General features: G+C 57.1%; 1 protein-coding gene across 1 annotated transcript; it reads right to left on the minus strand.

The window, feature by feature from the left end:
• Positions 1-1114: 1114 nt before the first annotated feature.
• KCNH4 (potassium voltage-gated channel subfamily H member 4) lies at positions 1115-18299 on the minus strand (the record flags this gene model as incomplete). The annotated part of the gene is made up of 16 exons (XM_079905281.1): positions 1115-2844; positions 4085-4158; positions 4912-5018; positions 5284-5636; positions 5816-5854; positions 6515-6759; positions 7308-7557; positions 9141-9340; positions 9778-9972; positions 11015-11222; positions 13905-14062; positions 14362-14605; positions 15382-15506; positions 15633-15779; positions 16100-16333; positions 18224-18299. The coding sequence occupies 16 exons, from the start codon at positions 18297-18299 to the stop codon at positions 2449-2451; spliced, it is 3051 nt and encodes a 1016-aa protein (XP_079761407.1). The 3' UTR covers positions 1115-2448.
• Positions 18300-20517: the final 2218 nt, after the last annotated feature.

Consider the following 20517-nt stretch of genomic DNA (forward strand, 5'->3'; position numbering starts at 1 on the left):
GGCTCAACCCCAACCTCCGCCCCTGCCCCTGCCTCTCTCCATCCACAACCAGAACCGGCCCTGGTCTCTGATGCCGAATACTGAGTCAGACCACTTCTGCCTTGTCGCTCCCCATACATCCATAAATGCAGATTGGAACCACTTCTGTTTGTCCCCACTTTGCCCTTCCTATGGATCAGGACTATTTCTATTTTTTCTGCTCCCCTCAGTATGGATTAAGACCACTTCTGCTTCTGCCCGCCCCCGACCCCCCAACACAGACCAGCATCTCCTCTGCTTCTGCATCCCACCCCCAGGGACACTACTCGGAACCTGTATGGAATCAAAGCTCACCCTATAGACAGCTGTGGGCCTTGTTGCTATGACGCCAGCCAACACCCATCATACTCTGGAGCCTGAGCTGGAGAATCGACCTGCAACCTGTCTGGGACAACCTGCCACAATGCTGCCCACATCTGGTCACCAGGGTACCTCTTTCTAACATCCATAACACCCACCCCTGCAGTGATCATCAGAGAAGTGAAAGCTAAGAAAGAAGAGAGACCTTAGGAGAGCAAAGGGGATGGGGTAGAGCAGGATTCCTAGCAGGTTCTTGGCTGGTGACAAGGGCTTCCTCCAGACCCTGCTGTACCTAGCTTGCAACAGGTAGAGGATCGGTTAATGCAGGATTGGTGGGGAGTCCCATGGGCCACCTTTCCAGGACTGGAGGTGGACCTGAGTCAGGGCCCTTACCACATACCGTGTCTGAATCTGTGGCTTTGACCAGGTTGGGGGGAGGGTGGGTGTAATGGGCCCATAGTGACTCATTAAGGTTTCTGCCTCATCTCTGAGGCCTCTGGTGGCGTGAACATGGTACCAAGTGGATTGGTTGGCACCTTTGCCCTCCTAGAGACAGCAACAGGGCCCTGGGGTACTGTGGGGGAGTGACTATTGTGTAGGTTCCTCCAAAGCCCTGGGGCTATCAGACCAACCTCCAGAAACAGCCAGAGCCAGAAACTACAAAAATAAAGAGTTTATTTCCTATCCAAAAGTGAGCCCAGGGTGTTGGGTGGTAAAGGAGAGCTGGAGACCGGGGTGAATTTTCAAGAAGTCAGAGCCCTGAGTGAGACCATATTGGAAGGGGGAAAACAGGCGTGGCTGAGGTCTGGGGGTGGGGGAGGGGGAGGAGTGCTGCTGGGACTGTTGCAAGTTGCTGGCAGCAGAAGAGACCACTTTCAGTGTCGGCCTGCAGAGAGACAGAAACAAAGATGTTGACAGGCCCAGGCCCAGGGGTAGAAATAGACATTACTGGGCCCAAAAGGCACCCACTGGGGTAAAGGAACCTGGGAGCACACTCTAAGGCAGGGATTGCAAACTGAGATACCCATAGAGACCAGATAAAGAATTCAAATGAGGGAAGCTAGCTGGGTGTCAGGAGATGATCAAGGAATGTGGGGACTGCAAAGAAGTGGAGAGTGCAGGTCTCTTCCAAAGAGGACAGTGGCCACCCAACACCAGCTGATTATTACCAGGTGCGGCGTTGGCCCAGTGTCGCCAGATCTCCCGAATTTGCTTAGAGAAGCTGGAATATCTGGATTTCTATGTGAACTCTCCTGATTTTCAGTGTGACAACTCATTCATATTTTGAAAAAAATGCTGTGAGTCAAAGAATGCATATCTGGGGTCATCGGTTCATTTCCTATGTGAGCTGTGGGGAAGGTGAGCCCCTCCAGCTTGGGCTGATGGTGGGAGGCCTAAGAAGTCTTGGGTTACTCAAATGTCAGCCAGGGGACTTCCCTGGTGGTCCAGTGGTTAGGACTGGGAGCTTTCACTGCTGAGGGCCCGGGGTTCGATCCCTGGTTGGGGAACTAAGGTCCCACAAGCCGCACAGCGCAGCAAAAAAAAAAAAAAAAAAAAAAAAATGCCAGCCAGGATCTCAAACCTACCCCTCTGGAAGCAACATTGCTTTCAAAGTCTCCAGCAGAGACCTGGGGGCTGGGACAAAAGACCTCACGGTATCACTAAGCTACCTCTGCACTGGAATCTGCAATCCATCCCTCTTGCTGTAGACACCAAGATCCTGCCTGCTCTTGCCTCAGTCTTCATTTCCCAGGCTGGATCTGGGGGCTTTTCCCTTCCCCTCTCTGCTCCCCCATCTCTACCTGCCTCCAGGTCCTGGGGAGAAAGCCAGACATCTCATCTGCCCAGCTCAGTGGGCACTGCGGTCCATCTCATGCCTGTTGGGTTCCACGGCCTCAGGTGGCTCCCCTCACAGAGGAGAATAGAGGAGGGTTTGGAAAAGGCAAAGGGTCAGAAGTGACCAGGCTTTGTTAAAAAGGTCAGAGAATCCAGAGCCAACCAGACCATCTGGTGGCTGCTAACCCAAGGCAGGAGGCCAAGGGGCCCAGCCCCTCCCTGGATGGCAGGCGTCAGTGCCCACCCCAAACGGGCCTGGGCCCGTGGCCAGGGTCAGTGGAACGTGTCTGACCTGGACCGGAAGCTGTGCCTCATGAGGCTTGAGTTCGGAGGTAAGGCCTCTGGCACTGGGGAGGGTCTCAGAGGGTCAGGCTCTGAGGGGTAAGGGGACAGCATGGAGGGTCTCAGGTCGGGGGGGGCAGCCCCCATCTCTGCTGTCCCCACACTGGCTGGGCAGTGGACCTCAGCGAGGGTAGTATCCTGGAGGCCAGGCAGTGGTCTGGACAAACAGGGAGAGATGCATGGAGGCCTCTGTGGTGGGCAAGGAGGATCTGGGGTCCAAGCCGAGACTGTTGGGTGGCCTGGGGGACCCAGCCTGGCCTGTAGCAGGTCCATCATGTGTCGAAGCTCCTGGCTAAGCTGAGACACTTCCCGGTTGAGACGGGAGATCTGTTGAAAACACATCACATTGTCTCCCAGGTGCCATACAATCACCGCCCTCCTAGGTGCACTCCCTCCCACAGCTTACAAAGCTCTTTCGTACCCACTCTCTGCTCATGGCCACCCTGAGAAGAAGACAGGACAGGGGTTATTTTTGTCTAGAGGTAAATACCCCAGCCTCTTTCCAGAAAGGATTTGGGACGACAGCTCTTGCTACTCCCCGCCACACACACTTTGACAAGATGTAGAAAAATGTGCTCAAAGAGGCCGCACAGCTGCGAAGTGACAGATGCAGGCTTACTCTCAGGTGATACACCACACGAGCTCAAGTGTCTATTCAGCGTTTTTCAAATTTCAGGGAGTACAGAATGAACTGAAAAGCTTGTCTAAATGCCAATCTCTGGGCCCCACCCCAGACATTCCAGATTGGGTGAAGCCCAGGAGTCTGCATTTTAACAGGTTCTCTGGGTACTGATGGACACCCAAGTTGGGGAACCACTGGTCTAGAAGAACCGCATGCGGAAGCAGGGCTGACCTTGAATCCTGCCAAACCGGAGCTAGCTCCGCCCCCAGCCTCAGGGCCCGCCCCAGCCCAGGTGCGCCCCGTGGGATGCCTGCTCTTTATCAGAACCCAGGGAAGGCCCCGAGCACTCCCGAGGGCTCAAGGGCTTGACCTGGCTGCTTTGTGGACGCAGCTCTGACATCCCTGAGGGGGAGGCGGAGGCACAGCCTGGGCAAACAGGATCAGGGCTCTTTCTGACCAGGATTCAGACCTGAGCGTCCAGGTTCCCTGGGGTTGAAGGCCTGCTCAGCCTCCCAGTCCTCTGCCCCACTCGGGGGGAGAGGGCCGGAAAGGACTGGAGCATGTAACTTAGTGGGGGGAGGGTCCCTGCAGGAGCAGATCCCATGGCGGTGGAGGGAGGAGAGGCCCTCTTTTCTGGCTGGACCACCTGAGCCAGTTGGAGGGATGGAAGTAGCTGTCCCTGAGTACTTACGGTGTGCCAGGGACTGGGCCAGGCATGTATGCGCCCTCATCTCATCCTCACAACAACTCTGGGAAGAACGTATTGATTTCCCCATTTTCAGATGAGGAAGTTGAAGTTCAGAGTGATTGTGGGACTTGCCCAAGGTCTCCCAGCTAGTGTGAATATCCAAATTCAGGACTCTGGCTCCAAACCCTTTGAAATGCTCCTATACTAAGCACATCTCTGATCCCAAGGTTGGAGGGGAGGGGCCAGCCCCAACCCACCTCCTGGTTCAGCCTGCAGACCTTTTCCTTCACCTCCTCGGCCTCAGTGGCCACTTCCCGGCTGGGCATGGTCCCTGCAGACGGAGTGGGGAGAAGGGATGCTGGGTGAGTACAGGGAGCTCAAGTCTACAGCCTGGGCTGAGCCCTTCACTGGGCAGGCAGAGGGCAAGGGGAGAGGACGTTCTGGGGTCAGGATGCTGGGAAACCCAAGCTCTTCAGGATGGTTTCGTGGCCCTATCACTTCCCCAGCCCCTCCCCACTCCACCCCATGGAGAAGCATGGAGCTTCTCTTTGCTATCTGTTTTGTTTTGTTTTGTTTTTTAGGCCGCACCATGTGGCATGCCCCCTGCATTGGGATCTTAGTTCCCTGACCAGGGATCGAACCCGTGCCCCCTGCATTGGGAGCGTGGAGTCTTAACCACTGGACTGCCAGGGAAGTCCCTTCTCTTCGGTATCTGAACACAACTGCTCTTCTGGTCATACCTCTATACCTTTCACCAACCGCCTTGCTCCACCCCTCAAACTCCTGCCCACCCTTTAAGACCCACCTCTAGTGTCCCCTCCTCTAGGAGGCAGGGTTAGAGGCTCCCTCCTCTCCTACCTCAGAGTCCTGTTCTTTGTCTCAGTCACGGCACTTAGCACCCTGTTCTGGAATCGTTTATCTGAGTACACAGGTGTCTCCCCCACTAGACTGGAAGCTCGCTAGGAGTGTGGACCAGGTCTGGGTCATCTACCTGGCAGCTGGTAAGCCCTTACTACATGTGGGATGGATGGATGGACGGCCGATGAATGGGTGACGTGAGTTGAAGTCCACTGCTGGCCCTTACCTGTAGGAGGGGCCTGTGAGTGAGGCCTAGGGTGCTCAGGCCTCCTGCTGAACCGGAACGTAGGGGCCTCTGCTGTGCTGCCAGAGTCCTCAATGCCATCCACTATCCTGGGACGGAGGCAGTGGTCATCAGTCCCACAGGGAGAGCGTAAGGGCCAGAGCACAGCAGGCAGAGGGTGAAAGGGGCTGCGGTGCCAGGGAGCTGGGGAGGAGCAGCCGTCAAAGACGAGTGGGGTTGCAAGCTGCGGTGGATCAGGTAGGGCGGGGTGGGCACATGGGGAGGAGCACTGGTCAGAATGCTGGGGACGGAGCCCAGAGAAGGTTCTGGAAGCCAGCAGGGGTATAGGGAAGGCAGGGGAGGCTGGCGTCTCACCGGGGACTGAGGTCCGGAGGTCCAAAGGTTCCCAGTGGGGGAATGAGAAGCTGGGGGGGCTTCCAGGCAGCAGAGCCCCTGGGGAGGCCATGAGGGGAGGGGCTGTGGCCCCGGCCAGCCAGGGCAGGGGAAGGGGTCGGGGACAAGGAAGGAGAGGAGACAAGGGCTGAGAATGGGGGCAGCTCCTCCCCCAAAAGGCTGACCAGGGAGCCCCGGGGCCGTGCTGGGCTGAGGTTGGGCAGCAGGAGGGCCCGCCGGGGCCTGGGACCACCTCCAGGCTCGGCCCCAGCCTCAGCCTCTGTGACGGATGGCTGGGTCTTGTCTGAGGAGGAGCCCAGGCTTTCCGAGCGGGTCTGTGGGCAGAGGGGGCAGCTGATGTCACAGGGCAGTGACCAACAGGCGCCTTCAGTAAGCAACAGCCTTCACTGGCGGTTGCCGCTCTCCATCCCCTCTCCCTTCACCCTGGAGCACAGCGGCCAAGGAAAGGTGCCCCCCACTCCCGTCTTCTCCCATGCAAGGAAGGGTGCGTTACCTGGGAGAGGCGAGGGGATCTGGAGAAGCGGCAGAGGCCCTGCAGGAACACGGGGGGTGGGGGGGGCGGGGTTCAGGCTGACTCACACCTCCCGGCTCCCCCGGTGCACCACCTCCTAGTCTCACCCATCAGTGTCGTGGGGTTTGAGAATGTGGGGCCTTTTTGTGGAATTGAGTCAGAGATACCCCCAACTCTGACTCAGAGAAATCCTGAGTGGCAACATAAGTCTGAAAAGCAGTAAAAGACCAAGGTCTAAGGTGTAAACTACAGACTTGGCCCAGAGCCTAAACCAAAACGGGCCCAGGAAACATTTGGTGAGTGGAGAAGAGGAAGCCCCAGGGGATGAGGCCCAGTCCAGAGAGGGAGGGAACTGATGGAGGAGAAGCACACGAAGTGGGGGGGTGGGTCCTTTGAGGAGTCTGGAGTGAGGCGGAAGCGGGGCCAACAGGAGATGGGTCAGTAGAGTTGGAAGTACACGTGGTGAGCCATGGTCCATGGGGTTGGATAATGGCCAGTGGAGTAGGGTCAGTGGGTTGGAAGATGTTAAGCATGGAAGGGGCAATGGAAGGGGGTGGCTGGAGTTGAGAGGTGATGTTTTCAGGGTGGAAGGAATTCGTGAGGCTTTCTCTGGGGCTGGGGGGTGGTCTACTTTGAAGGAGGCGACCTCAGAGAGGAGGAGGCCATAGGGAGTCTACATACATTGGTGTCAGAGCCCTGGCGCAGGTTGAAGGTGAGGTCCCGGCGCAGGCCAGCCCTGAAGGCAGCCCCGTACTCAGGATAGAGCCTCAGGACTTCAGCCAGCCCTCGGCTGCTCAGTTGCTGCAGGCCACAGTAGGTCAGTGCCTTCACGTCGGCGCTGGTCTTCAGCACGCAGCTTGGAGCTGTGCCTGACCCAGGCTCCTGCCCTGGCTCAGGGATATCTGCCCCAATCAGGTCTCCTTTTCCTGTGGGTAAGAGATGCGGACAGACAGCTGGGGCAGAGGGACCAAGAGGATACTAGTGGTAATGAGGGATGGTCAATGTGTTTGAAGGATGGCTGAAGCGGGGTCAATCGATGGGATTGGTGGAAATAATGGAGTCGGCAGAAGGTCAGTGGAGAATGACTGGTGAAGTTGGGAGACAGTCAATTGGGGATGTCAGTAAAGCTGGAGAAATGATCGATGGAATTGGATGATCAATAAAGAATGGCCAGAAGGGTCAGTTAAAGGGTAGAAGTCAATGGAGTCAAGGGTCGATGGAAAAGGGTCAGTGGAATTGGAGATGGTGCAATGGGAAAGGATCAGTTGACTTGGGGGACAGTCACTGGGGAAGGGTTGATGGGTTCAGGGATGGCCACTGGGAGTAGGGGAGAGCCCAAGGGGTATGGTCTAAAGGGGATGGTGGTAGGATGCGGGGACCAAGAGAGAGTACCCAGTCCCTAGATTCCTGGCTACTCCCAAGGCCTCTGTGGGAAGGTTTTGGGGTAGGTAGAGGGTGGTGGTGGGATCCTCACCCAGGATGGCCAGCACCATGTTGTCCCGGAGCACCTCCAGTGAGCCGGAGCAGACATAGTAGTGCGCCTGCAGGGCATCCCCGCGGCGCAACAGGTACTCGCCCGGAGCGCAGAACGAGGTCTTGATGTGCAGGGAGAGGGCCCGCAGGCAGCCCCTGCTCGCTGCTCCAAACAGCGGCAGCTGCAGGATGTCCCGATTCAGGTGCATAGCAATGTCAGCTCTCAGCTCGTCTGGGAAGTCACGCAGTAACTGCATAAGGGGCATAAGTCATTCTGGCCATCCCCCTGAAGCTGCTACTTGAGCTCTACAGATATGCTGAGCTGTCTCCAAGGACAGAGCTCAAGTTACCCATTTCTGACCTTTAGGAAGACTTCTGTGTGTCTCACCTCAATTTGACTTGTGTGTGGACCTCCCAACCCAAGTCCTGGGGCAGAGACTAGGTCTTCTCCTGTCTGTCCACTGCTCACAGCTACACACACTGGTCACTCACACATCCTGGTTACTCAACCCCATGTATGCAAGGACCATCCCTGGTGGGTCAGCCTTCAGCTGGAAGTCAGGAGACTAGAAATCAGCTCTGCATAAATCCCTGTGGACTTTGGGCAATCCATTTCCTCTCTCTGGGCCTCAGTATCCCCATCTGTAAAACGCAGGGTTACACTAGACCTTGAATTTTACCAATGACCTCCCAGGAGCCAAACTTAACGTTCATGGTTTGGTTCCATCCTCGTCTTATGGAGCCCCTCGGCCACCCTGGCTTGGTCACCTCTCCCTCTTGTCCCCCTTTCTTCCCCAGGCTCCTCTTCCTCAGCTGTCTTCTCACTGTCCACACTCTCCCTGCATCATGGCAACCAGCCAGGACTTCTACCTCCCCGTGAACCCGGAGCCCTATCTCTGGGTCCAGACCTGTATTTTCAACTACCCACCTCCACCTGGATCCCCCATAGGCACCACACCCTCATCACGGCCCAACCCTGGACTCTCACTTTCACCCCTAAGTCCAATCTTCCTCCTGTAATGCCTCCATCCCACCCTCGGCCAAAACCAGAAACCTGAGAATCACTTTGAGCTCCTTTCCTGCAACCAGCGCATCACCAAGTCCCAAGGCTCCTGCTCTCAGAAATACCTCCTGGATCTGCAGGCCACTCCCCAGCCTAAAAATGTGGCAGGATAAAATCTAAATGCAAGGCCATGCATGAGCTGGGCCTGCCCGCCTCCCCAGCCTGGTCTCTTCACTCCTCTGTCCCTCACCCCTCCACAGCGCGCACACACCCTTTCCTGAAGGCTCGCTGAACTATTTTCAGTTCACCCTGCTCTTTTGCGTCAATCTTTCCAGACCTGTGTTCCTACTGCTCTTACTGCCTGGAATGGCCTTCTGGCCCCAGGCCAATTTTCTTCTTGTCCTTCACGATGTCGCCTCTTCTGTGACACCTCCCCTGCCTCCTCTAGGCCCAGACACAATGAGGGACCCACTGCACCAAGTCCCTCCAGTACAGTCCCATTCACAGCGTAACTATTTGTTTACCCATCTGCCTCCCTCACCAGACGGGTGCCTTCCCGAGGGCAAGGGCTGGGGGTAATCGTTCCGCAACCCCCTGTGTCCAGCACAGAGACTGGCCGGAAGCAGGTGCTCGAAGATGGTGGCTGAAAGGAGCATGGCATTAGCCATGTGTAGAGGAAAAGGGATGTGGATTCCGGTGGGTGCGTGCCCTTGTGAACAGCACCTCGTCTCCCTGCACCCCATTTGCCTCCATCCCAAACGCTGAGAGGCAGCGACCCCTTTCCCACTTTACCTCCGCGCGCTGGGTACCACCGGGAGCCCCGCGCACTACCTCGTTGGCGTCGATGCCGCTGTTGACTGTCCACGTGGTCTGGAAGTACTCGAGCATGCGCTGCTTGAGCGGCCGGGGCAGGCGGTGCACGCGGATGAAGTCCTTGAGGTCCTTCATGCGGCTGTGGTAGAGGGAGCGGCGCGAGTACATGCGCTGGATGATGGCCGTCACGTTCCCGAACACCACTGCGTGCATCAGCGCTGCGGCGCACAGCAGTCAGTCAGGGGCGGCCACCCCTCCGGCCTCCTCCCCCCGCAACTCCCCCTGCCCTGGATGGGTCTCGGGATTCCTGGGGGAGGGGCAGGTGAACCAGTGGGCTCCTGCGTGCCTAGGTGCTGGGTTGGGGCGGGGAACAGAGGGTGGTCCTGAGAGGGGTCAGACTCGATGCTCCTCTCATGCCCGCCCGCCCGCCCCATGAAGTCATGCACTTGGGCTTCCCATTCCTTTTGCAAGAGACCCTCCTGTTTGTGGCATCCCCCCAGGGCCAGCACGTAGCAGGTGCTGAGCAAACACCTATGAATAAATGCACGCGTGTCTGGTCGTGGGTGGACTCCTTGCCTTCCCTGGGCCTCAGTTTCCCCACCCACACGCTGGGCTTAGCAGGGCCACCCCGGGGGCTTGGCAGGCCCGGCCTCACCGCCTATGAGCATCGTGCAGATGGAGAAGATCTTCTCGGCGTCAGTGTTGGCGCACACGTTGCCGAAGCCCACGCTCGTGAGGCTGCTCAGCGTGAAGTAGAGCGCAGCGATGTAGGCGCTGCGCCGCGACGGGCCACCCGCAGAGCCGTTGACGTAGGGCACCTCCAGCCGCTTGCCCAGCTCGTGCAACCAGCCTAGGGGGTGGAGGGATGCAAGGAGCCCCGGCTGCGCGAGCAGGGGAGGGTGGGGTTTCCTTGAACTGCCTTCACTTGACCTTGGTCGAGTATTTACAGAGGCGAGGGGAGGTTTGCACAAGAAATGCGAGGAGCAGCCCGTGCCCCGGCCACCCCACGGTGAAGTGGTTACCGTTGCAGTTCAAGGCTACCAACTCCCTACACGGCTGACTGTTTAGGGGCCCCTTCCAGTGCCTAATAGTTTATTAAGCGCTTCCTGTGTCCCAGGGTGCTGGGACTTGACCCAAACACGCTCCCTGCCCTGGTGGAACTTACAGTCTGGAGGGGAAAGACATGAAATAAATCATCACAGGTGGAAAGCAGCTACTAAAAAGGAAGTACGTCTTCGGGAATCATAATGGGTTAGGGGGAGCCAACCCAGTTTGGTGGGGGTATGGTTCCTGAAGGACTCCCTTAAGATAGAGCATTTTAGTTGAGACCACAAGGGTAGAAAAGTGGCTTAGGAAGAAGGGAGGGAAGACAAAAGAGAGAGGATTCCAGAGAGGAAAACACGTTCAAGGCCCAAAGTGAGAAAGCAGTACATCCTGGGTGCTGGAGGGAGGCCAGGGTGGCAGCAGCAGAGGGGGCCTCGGAGGAAGGGAAGTCAGGTAGGGGTAGGGAGGGCTGCAGGCCCATGTACCGTGTGGACTGAGGGTGGACTTGACTTTGAGGGCAGTGGGGAGCCACCAGATGAGTCCTGTCAGGGGTACTTAGCCTCTGCCCAGAACACCTCCCCACCTTCAGAGTGTTTCCCATACTGTATTTTGATTGCCTGTCACTGGTCTTGCGCCCCTGCTATGCTGTCAGTCCCCCCAAGGCAGAGCCCATGGCTTCAAATCAGTATTCCCAAGCCTGATCCGGCAAGGAGCTCGTGCATGTTTATCGGATGAGTGGAGGAATGTGGAGTAGGGGTGGGGATCCTGGTGGAGGTGTCAGCTTGGGGGCCTGTGTGGACAGGGAAGGTGGATGGGTGGTCAGTGAAAGCCTGGGGTCAATGGCTCACCGATGTCCCAGAGCAGCGGGTCGTTGGCCTCCATCTCCCGGCGCCCGACGACATACCAGACGCAGGCCATCCAGTGGGCAAGGAGCGCAAAGATGGACATGAGCAGCGTGAGAACCACGGCACTGCACTGCGAGTACCGCTCCAGCTTCTGCAGCAGCCGTAGCAGCCGCAGCAGCCGCACTGTCTTCAACAGGTGCACCAGCGACGTCTGCGGGAGCGAGTGCGGTGGGGGAGACTGTCAGCGGGCACCCCACGTCCCTTGCCAGCGCCTTGCCACCAGATGCCCCGGAGCTAGGGGAAGCTGCCCCAGGAAAAGTATCCCTGCTGTGCTGAGAAGGTGACCAGGAAATGCAGGGGGGAGAGGGTAACACTGAAACTAATAATGGCTAACAGTAAGTATTACGTGTGTCAGGCATTGGGCTAAGTATTTGTAATCCTCATTAAAAAAGTATGCCTTCAGTCCAATTATCATCATCATTCCCAGATTGCAGAGGAGTAAACTAAGGCTCAGAGAGGCTACTACTTACTTGCTCAAGGTCACAGATCAAGGAAATGATGGAGCTGAGACTCAAATCTGAGATGACACCAAAGTCCGTTTTGTGCTCTACTGCCTCTTAGCACCTCAGCTGGTGAAAGGGCAAGTCTGGGTCAGAAGCGGGGCAACAGACAGAAAGATCTCTGGCCCGTGCTCAAAGTCCCCAGTGTCCTAGGTACAATCAGCTGTGGACAGGGGAAGGTTTAGGGACCTCGCCCCTTGTGGGTCAGCTGCAGATGAGAGGGTCACACCGAAATGTTGAGGGAAGGAGAGCAGGGATGAGGGTGCTTGGGCTGTGAGGTCTCAGGCCCTGTGGGGTTCACTGAGGGTTGATGGAGCTAGTGGCACCTGGCAAGGGTCCTGTAAACGTTAGCTAACGTTACCACTCTGCTTTCGTTGTGCTTTGATTAGCCTTCCAGTCTTAGATGATGAGCAGGTGGGGGCTTATCTTCTTGCTACTCTGGGTGGGGCAGCTTGGGGGCTAGGGCTGGGGGCTCTGGGGCAGCGTCTGGGGATCTCGGTATGAAGGCCCTTCACTGTCCTTTCAGGGGCCTCCAGGAGCATCCCCCATAGCCCTGGCCCTACACAGCTCCTGAGTCACTGCCTGCCATTTTCTCTAATTTTAGGCAAGGGAGTTGCAGAGGAGGTGGCTTTAATTCCCCCACATGGACCCTCTCCAGGGCTTAATGCCTGCCCCCAGCTTCCAGAGCTCCTGACTCCAACCTTGAGTTCTTCAAGGCTTCCCTTTGTCACCTGCCCCTGGGCCCCGCTCCCTTGGGGCCCTCCTCTCATTCTCCTTGGACCAGAATGTCTCAGGCCTGGCTCCTTCAAGTCCACAACTCTGCCGGTGCCCACTTCTCCTCCGTCTTTGCTCGGCCTCGCTCCAGCCCCACATTGCTCCTCCTCTCCCCTCATGCCAGGCCATCCGCTCAGGTACCCTGGTTTCCCAGGAAGCAGGGTAGCACGCTGGAAAGAATACCAGACCAGGAGTCTAGAGACCTGGTTCCAGTCTCCTGCCTGCCACTGCTAGCTGTGTGACCTTCAACAAGCCACTCAACCTCTCTGAGCCTCTGCATCTGCCTCTGAGAAAGAGAGATACGAGAATCGGCCCTGAAGGGTTACTGTGAGCTTCATATGTGATGATGTGTGGAAGAACTTAGTAAACTGTAAAGTGGTCCTGAAAGTACCAGAGGAGGGGGAACTGCCTGGTGGGCACAAAACCCGGGGGGCCGGGGGTGCACTCAGGGGAGGGGTGGGGAGCCCTGCTTGGAATGGCTGGAGCCTCAGGGCAGACACACCCACATGCACGTGTGTGGGAGCGTGCACACACGTGTACACAGCCAGGAGAAGAGGCCCACAGCCCGTTGGCGGCTGGTTAAATCCGGCTGCGTGTAGGTGGCTTCCCGCTATAGCTGAGGGTGGCAGGGAGAGGAGCACACAGGGAAACTGCTCCCCACCTCCCCACTCAGCAACCAAGGGGGTCTGGGGACACAGGGTGGGACTCCCTCTCCCTGGGCCAGAGAAGACCTAGTATCTGCCAGCTAGGTTCAGAGCTGACCACCTACGGCGCCTCCAGGCAGTCCCCGGGGAGCTGGGAGGATGAAGGTCCTGGGACTCTCCGCCTCCGAATCCACTCCGCAGCCTCTACCTCCCTGTCCTGGCTTACTATGCTCCCCCCAGATGCTCCCTCTTCTTGTCTCCTGCCAGTCAGGTCCTAGTCTGTCTAAGGTCTAGCTCTGCTCTCACCTCCTCCCACAGGAACCCTTCCCAGACCACCCTAGCCTCTGCCCATCTGCCATGCTTTGGCTTCCTAGGCACTGGCCAGATTTCAGATCATTTTTGCGGGAGCCCACGTTCCAGCCTGGAACTCCAAGGTCGGCTAGCTCCGTGCCCAGCCCCCACGCAGCAATACCTTGGTCCCATCTTGCACTCCATTCAGCTCTTCTGTTCCTGCTGTTCCCACCAGCTTAGCTACCGAGAGGCTGAATTCTTACCACTTTTCTCCACAGTGACCATGCCACACACAGTGCTTTGCAGACAGCTAAATGCTCATCCTTTGTTTGTTAAATAGAAATGTGAAAAGTGCCACTCATTTGGCTTCAGACCAATGCCGCCTTGGTAGCCCTACTTAGCTTTTCATTTGTCACAGCTTCCCTCAGAGATTGTGAGCTGAGCTCCCCAAGAGCACAGACCCTCTCGGACCCTTCTCAGCTTCTAGCGCTGGGCTCTGCCCATCACAGATGCCTGACAAATATTCGCAGATGACTGAGTCTGGGACTGAGGTGGGTCCCTTAATGGGAGATGCTGTGCTGAAGTTGGGCAGCTAGGCTGCAAGGTGGGACAGGGAACACTTACCACGGTGATGTTGAAGACGTAAAGCAGGTCAAAAGGCAGAGCGGCAATGAGGTCAACAAAGAACCAGGTGGCCAGATAGTGGAGGCCAATAGAACGAGGAGCAGAGACCACTTGGCCGGACTGGGACACATAGGTGGTGCGGAAGTTCAGGATGATATCTGGGGGTGCAAGAGGCTGTTACTAGGGGGCCTTGGCCAAGGGCAAGAGACTCAGAATGGAGGTGGACGCAGGAATGGGGAAGATGCATTGGGCTTCAGGCTGGTCCTTAGGGAGGAGAGGTCTGAAGGCTGAAGTCTCCAGGGGTCAGGGGTCAGGGCTCACGGACCATGAGGACTAAAAGACCCAGAAATGGGTAGGCTCTGACTGCCTGGGTCCTGCAGGCCCAGGATGGAGCGAGGCTTGGATGAGTGGGTCCCTCCAGCCCACCAGCCAGGGTACGTGGGGCAGAGCATCTAACCGAGGATGAAGAGCATCTCCACGGCGATGTCGCTGACAAGGGTGTGTCGGGAAGTGATGGGGGTGTCATCATCATCCGAGAAGCAGACATTGTAGGGGACAGTGACCGCAACGTAGAAGGTGGCGAGGAGGATGAGGCCGTCCCAGATGGCCTTGGGCACGCTGTAGTGGAGGAGGAGGCAGCGGGACCCCCCCACGGAGGCCACCTTGTATTCGGGCACTGATGGCTTTGGCTCAAACACGTTCTAAGGGGAGAGGGGTGGCGGTTGGGGACACTCGGGGGAAAGAGGAGCCAAGGTTGGGGGGAGGGAGAGGTAAGGAGTGGGGAAGGGGAGAGTGGGCACTGCAGGCGTGACCACGAGAGGAGCTAGAACGTGCAGGAGAGGGGGTCGGGGCTGGCACCTGACACCTCCTTCCTCTGCCAACTTACTGCTCAGGCCCCCTTTTGAATCAATCATGTTTTTTGTGGGGGTAGGTATTTCTAAGGCTTGACCTTCACCTTGCTTGAGAAGGTGATTATGACAAATCAGGCACAAGCCCTGGCTTGAGAGGTCACTAGCTTCTCCTTCAAGTTCCTCTTGGGTTCTAGGGGTGCAGTGGAGGATGAGTATACCCCAGGGATGAGGGGAGGATGGCATGGTGCACCCCACTCGCTGTAGCCATAACACACTGCACAGATGGTTGGAGACCCGTGGCTTCATCAGGGTCCTAGGAGTGGTACACAGGGCTAGATGCCAGGCCCCCAGTGGGGGCTTTCTCCCTGGAACCACAGTTAGTGATTTCGTGCCCCCCTTGTGACATCATCAGAGCAGGGTATTGGCAATCACAAGGAAGCAAGGGAGATGGGGATGGAAGGAGATGTGGGGGAACATGGGATAGAGCAGAGAACCGTACATGAGAAATGGACGGACAGAGGAAAAAGCCTCTGGAGGGAGATCAAACAGACAGAGAAACAGGGACACAGTAACAAGGGTGCCTCAGAAACACGGCTGGAAGATGCTGGGGTGGAGATAGGACTCACATTGGTTTTCATGCCTCCCTGGCCCCGGCGGCCAAAGTGGCCAGTCAGTCGGTGTAGGACAGTATGGCTCTGCCTCCTGGTGGATCGAAGTCTCAAGCTGGCTCCCCTCCTACCAAGGGACTTTTCTGTTGGGAAGAAGGGTACGGAGATAAGTGGGGGCGCATCCCATGAGGCTGAGTAGGGAGAGGTCTTCTGTGACCCTGGGCAAGGACTTCTGATCATTCATGCCTTCTCCCCAGACTTGCAGTTACCATGATTACTGTCTCTGTGGCCTCCTGGGGGGCCAAGTCCTGGGCCTCCACTCTGAGTGATGTCCTTGAAGGAAAAGAGGAAAAGTACAACCTCCCCCATCTCATTCTTGATGGGCATCATGTCCAGGAGGCACCAAAAAGCTGAGCCTGTAGGTGTGGAGAGATGGAGGAAGAGGGTGAGCAGCCCATGGCATCTCTTTCTCTCTCATCCCCCTTGGTTCCTGGGCATAGTCAAAGGGCTTGGCCAAGGTTTAGTGCTGGGAAGAAGCCCAGAGATTATGTCAGCTATCTCCTTCACCTTCCTGATGGGAGAACCACGGCCCAGAGAGGGTCGGGGATGCACTCAGTGTCACACAGTCAGCTTGTGGCAGTGTGGGGACCAGCACCCAGGCTTCCACTGTGCCAAGTGGACTCTGGCTAAGGCCTGTGGTCTGGGCAGGACTGCAGGGCAGGCTAGGCCCCCTCACCATCCTTTCGGTAGAAGCAGATTTCAGCCCGGTGCTCCTGATGGCCCTCCAGGGCCTTGTGCAGCCTCTGCAGGGCTGGCTCACTGGTCTCTGGACCGTAGAGGAAACGGCAGTTGCAGGTTTTCTGCATGACCTCAGTGCGGCCGTAGCCTGTGAGCTCACAGAAGCCGTCGGAGCAGTAGACAATGGGAAAGCCCCGTGGGCCCTGTGTGTTGGCCAGCAGGAAGTTGCCGTCTGTGGGAAGAAGAGGTCAAGGTCAGGTCAAGGCCAGAAGGAGAGCTCAGCTTCCAGGTGGGCCATACCTCCCCCAAGCTGTGGTCAGAGATCCCAGAGCCAGAAACTTCCCAGGCTCCCATGTGATTCCTGGATCCCCTTTGGAATATTCTGAAATGAGAGTAAGAAGAGATAGAGCAAAAGGACAAGGACTTAAGGGTGGGAGGATTGGGAGAGGGGCTACTAGGGGGTTGGAAAAGGAACCCCGAGAAGTCATGAGGTTCATCCTCCTGCCTTCAAGCTGGTGAGCTGTTACCGTAGGAGGCAGCACAGCATGGTAAGGGCATGGGCTCCAGCACCCACCTCTGCCACTTACTGACTGTGTAACCTTGGGCAAGTTAATGAACTCTTCTGTGACTCAGCTTCCTTATGTGAAAAGTGGGGGAAAATATATCTTCCTTGCATGGTTGGTGTGAGAGTTACATGAGTTACCTGGGAAGAACAAGTCCTGGCACATAGTAAGTGTTACACTGAGAAGGTGAACTGATGCCCCACATTCGCCCAGCTTTCAAAGCACATCCATAGCCACTGTCCTATCATCCTATTAGAGAGTGAACAGGGCAGAGATTCTGGTGAGATCGTGCCCACTTTATTGATAGGAGACGCAAAGGCAGAGTTATCCAAACTCACAAACCTCCTTTGTTGGGGGAAAAAGACAGTGATGAGTAGCATCCTTATTCCCTGCCTTTCAGGAAAGGTCCTCTTTTTAGCATCCCTTAGCTAATTTCAGGGGGTCTGTCCCAGTGCTCAAAGTCTGACAGGCTTGAGCAATGAAGGTGTGGCTTCAGCAACCCCAGCAACAGAACCTGAGCTGGCTCCCTCCAGCTCCAATGGGCGGGAGGCCTCAGGGGGGCTCTGTGGGCCATCTAGGGACAGTCTCAGCTGAGGGAAGGGATCTGAGACACAACCAGTCCTGGGGCGCTAGGAGGGCTGAGTGTCTGGGGGTGGAGCGACTGATGGGGATACTGCAGAAGCCTGGGAGGCGCTGGGCCCTGGGCAAGCAGCCTCCTTCTTCCATCCCAGGCCCGTTGCCTGGGTGATGGGCGCTATGGAAACAAGGGAGGTGTGTGTGGGGGCGGGGTGGGGAGGCGGGTAGGGCCCCGGCGGCTCGGTTTCCGCCCTCAGGTACCGCTCCCCCCACCTGCCAGATCCCAGCCAGGGTGTCCCAAAGGGGGCAAGGGGCGATCTCTCAGTACCAAAGTAGGAAAAGGGAACGGCGGGAGAAGAGGCGGGTAAGGAGGATTGTGGCTGTCCAAGGTGCTGAACCTGGAACCCAAGCTGGGATGGGGGTGTAGGCAGTTCCCTGTGTCACACAGACCACCCCCCTCTTCCTGCCTCACCTCCCTCAGACACAGAAGCTCTACGGCTCGGGGGCGCGTGACCTCAATCCAAGCTAGGTCCTGCCGAAGTCTGATCTTTTCTCTCTCTCTTTTTTCCTCTGAGGGAAGTGGATGCTGGAGTCGTCTGGGAGTAGACCCCAGAGCGTCTGCCCGTTTCGTCCCACCTCCGCGTCTTGGATACCCCCTCACACGCCTCCAGCAGCGCTCAGCCCGCGAGTGGGCGGCTCCCAAGGACTCTTCTCCGCTTTGCCGCACAAAGAGCCTTTCCTGCTTCCAGTCACACAACCCCAACCTTGGCCCCCCACACACTCTTGGTCCTCGCCCGCCTCCCCTCCCAGGGCGCCCCCAGCCCTGTTCCTTTACCGCGGCTTGGCTCTGGGAGTTCCTAGACCCTCAACTCCACTCTCTCTCCTCCCCTCGGGTCTCTCTCACCATATCCAGGAGACCTGCAGCGCCGAAGGAGACTTAACCCCTAGCGCGAACCCCCAGCCTCAGCCTCCGGCCCACTCACGCGTGCGGTCGAAGCGGGTGGCGATGGTGTCCAGGAAGGTGTTCTGCGGGGCCAGTAACCCCTTCATGACCGGCATGGCCTCGGGGCGCGGGCTCGAGGCGCGGCGCCGGGGGGCGTTCAGCGCGGCCGGGCCGGAGGGGGCGCGCTGCCGGCGAGGCCGGGGCGCCCCATGCGCCCGCCTGCCTCCTCCCCTCCCTCTCGGCGCCGCCGCCGCCTCTCTGCTCCGAATCCAGCAGCTCTCCGCTCGTCTCGGCGCCGCCTCGGTCCCCCCCACCTCCCGACGGGCCAGGTTCTTTCCCTCGGGCTCGGCCCGCGCCCGCCACGTGGCCCCGCACGGGGAGGGGCCACCAGAGGCACCCTCACCCCTCTCTGCTGCTCTCCTCCCGGTGGGGAGCGGCCCACGCGTGTCTCTCCCTCAGAGAATTCGGGACACGCCCACCCGGAGCCGAGGCTCCAAGAGGTGGGGCAGGGCTTGAATGACAGACACGCCCACCTTCCAGGGTGGCCACGCCCCCACGCGTGTTTCCCTGGCTGCTCCTTGTGTCTCCGCCCCTCGGGCTTCCCCGCGCACCGCCCACCCTGGGAATCTTGTCTGGTTCACAGCGCCACCTGCTGGAGTTGGGGTATTTCAGAGCACCCCCAGCTCCCTGAGCTCCAGTGTGAGACAGCAAGTGTTAAAGAGGCTAGTTTTGCCGGTGGAGGATCGATGGGAAGGCAGGAAACTCAAATTCTAGAATGCACTACTTAACCCTCACCTGTGCCTCAGTCTGCGTAGGGCACCCTGGCGAGCTCTGCCTCTAAGCTCAGCAGTGTGGATGAAAAGAGCTTTGGAGTCCACTGGGTAGAAATCCCAGCTCTGCCACTTACTGTGTGACTTTGCCTCTCACTATCAGCTGTAAAATGCAGCTAATAATTTTTACCTCGTATGGTTGTGAGAATTTAATAGCATAATGCATACCTTTGGCACGCAATGTGTTGGTGAGCAATTGTCTCCCTATTCTCCCTCTTCCTATCATCCTGATTTAACCCTCCTTCTCTCTGCTACCATTTAGGTGGAAGAGAGGCCGGAAGCAAGTTTGGGGCTGAGAAAGATAGTTTCAAGCTGGGCAGTCAGTTTGTAAATCTCCAAAGGTGCGCTGGTGGATTTTGTTCTTCTCCAAAACGAAATAAGTGCAGCAGCAAGAAGGACCCAGGTGAGACCAGACACAGGACTTTTTCACTGTGGAAGCAGAAAATTACTCGGGCAGCTGAGTGTGGTGGCTTGGGGTGGCTGCTTGCCAGAACAAGACAGCCAAAGCCAGTGACAAAGGGAAGATGGGCTGGGGAGAGGGCAGGCCAGTGTTCCTCACCCTCACGCTGAGTCTGAGCTGGGCATTATCTGGGATGATATATTGCTTAAAAGTGCCACATCTCTACTTTTGGGTGTTAGTTTCTTAGGGCTGCTGGAACAAAGTACCATAAGCTGGGTGGCTTAAACAACAGAAATTTTTGGCTCAGTTCTGAAGGCTGGAAGTCCAAGATCAAGATGACTGCAGGGTTGGTTCCTTTTTAAGGCCGTGGGGGAATATTTGCTCCATGCTTGTTTTCTAGCTTCCGGTGGGTTGTTGGCCTTTTTTGGCTTGTAGATGCATCCCTCCACCTCTGCCTTCATGTTCACGTGGGTTCTTCTTGTGTGCATGTGTCCAAATTCCCCCTTTATATAAGGACACATCATGTTGGATTAGAGGCCCACCCTACTCCAGTTATGATCACATTTTAACTAATTACGTCCACAAAGACTCTATTTCCAAATAAGGTTACATTCTGAAGTGCTGGGGGTTAGGACTTCAACATGTAAATGGAGGGTGTGTGTGTGTGCACACAATTCAACCTGTACCAGGTGTGTTCGGTTAATTGCAGGAAGATCTTGCCGCATCTCCACTTAAGAACTTCTCCTGACTCTCAGCTACCTACAGAATAAAGTGAAAAGCCTGACGACTTGTGAGGGTCTTCACAATCTGGGCTGCACAAGCCTAACCGCCTCCCCTTCAACGCCTCACTGCTCCCCCAGACTCTCTACCCCACGCTGCAGCTCTCTGGAAGATTTACGTTGAACCTCAGATTCCCTGCCTTTTCGGCAGGCGCAGCTCCCTCCTTCCCAGCCGGATTCCGCTCCTCTGCTTGCTTTTTCTCTCCTCTGCGTCTCTCCGGAAAGGCCCTGCGATACAGAATGACTGGTAGAGCACCGAGGGACGTGTGTGTCCCCATCCTCCCCTCCAAGCACGCACATATGCAGTTCTCTCCGCACCCCAGGG

The sequence above is a fragment of the Stenella coeruleoalba genome (assembly GCF_951394435.1).
Source record: "Stenella coeruleoalba genome assembly, chromosome: 19".
NCBI classification, from domain to species: Eukaryota; Metazoa; Chordata; class Mammalia; order Artiodactyla; family Delphinidae; genus Stenella; species Stenella coeruleoalba.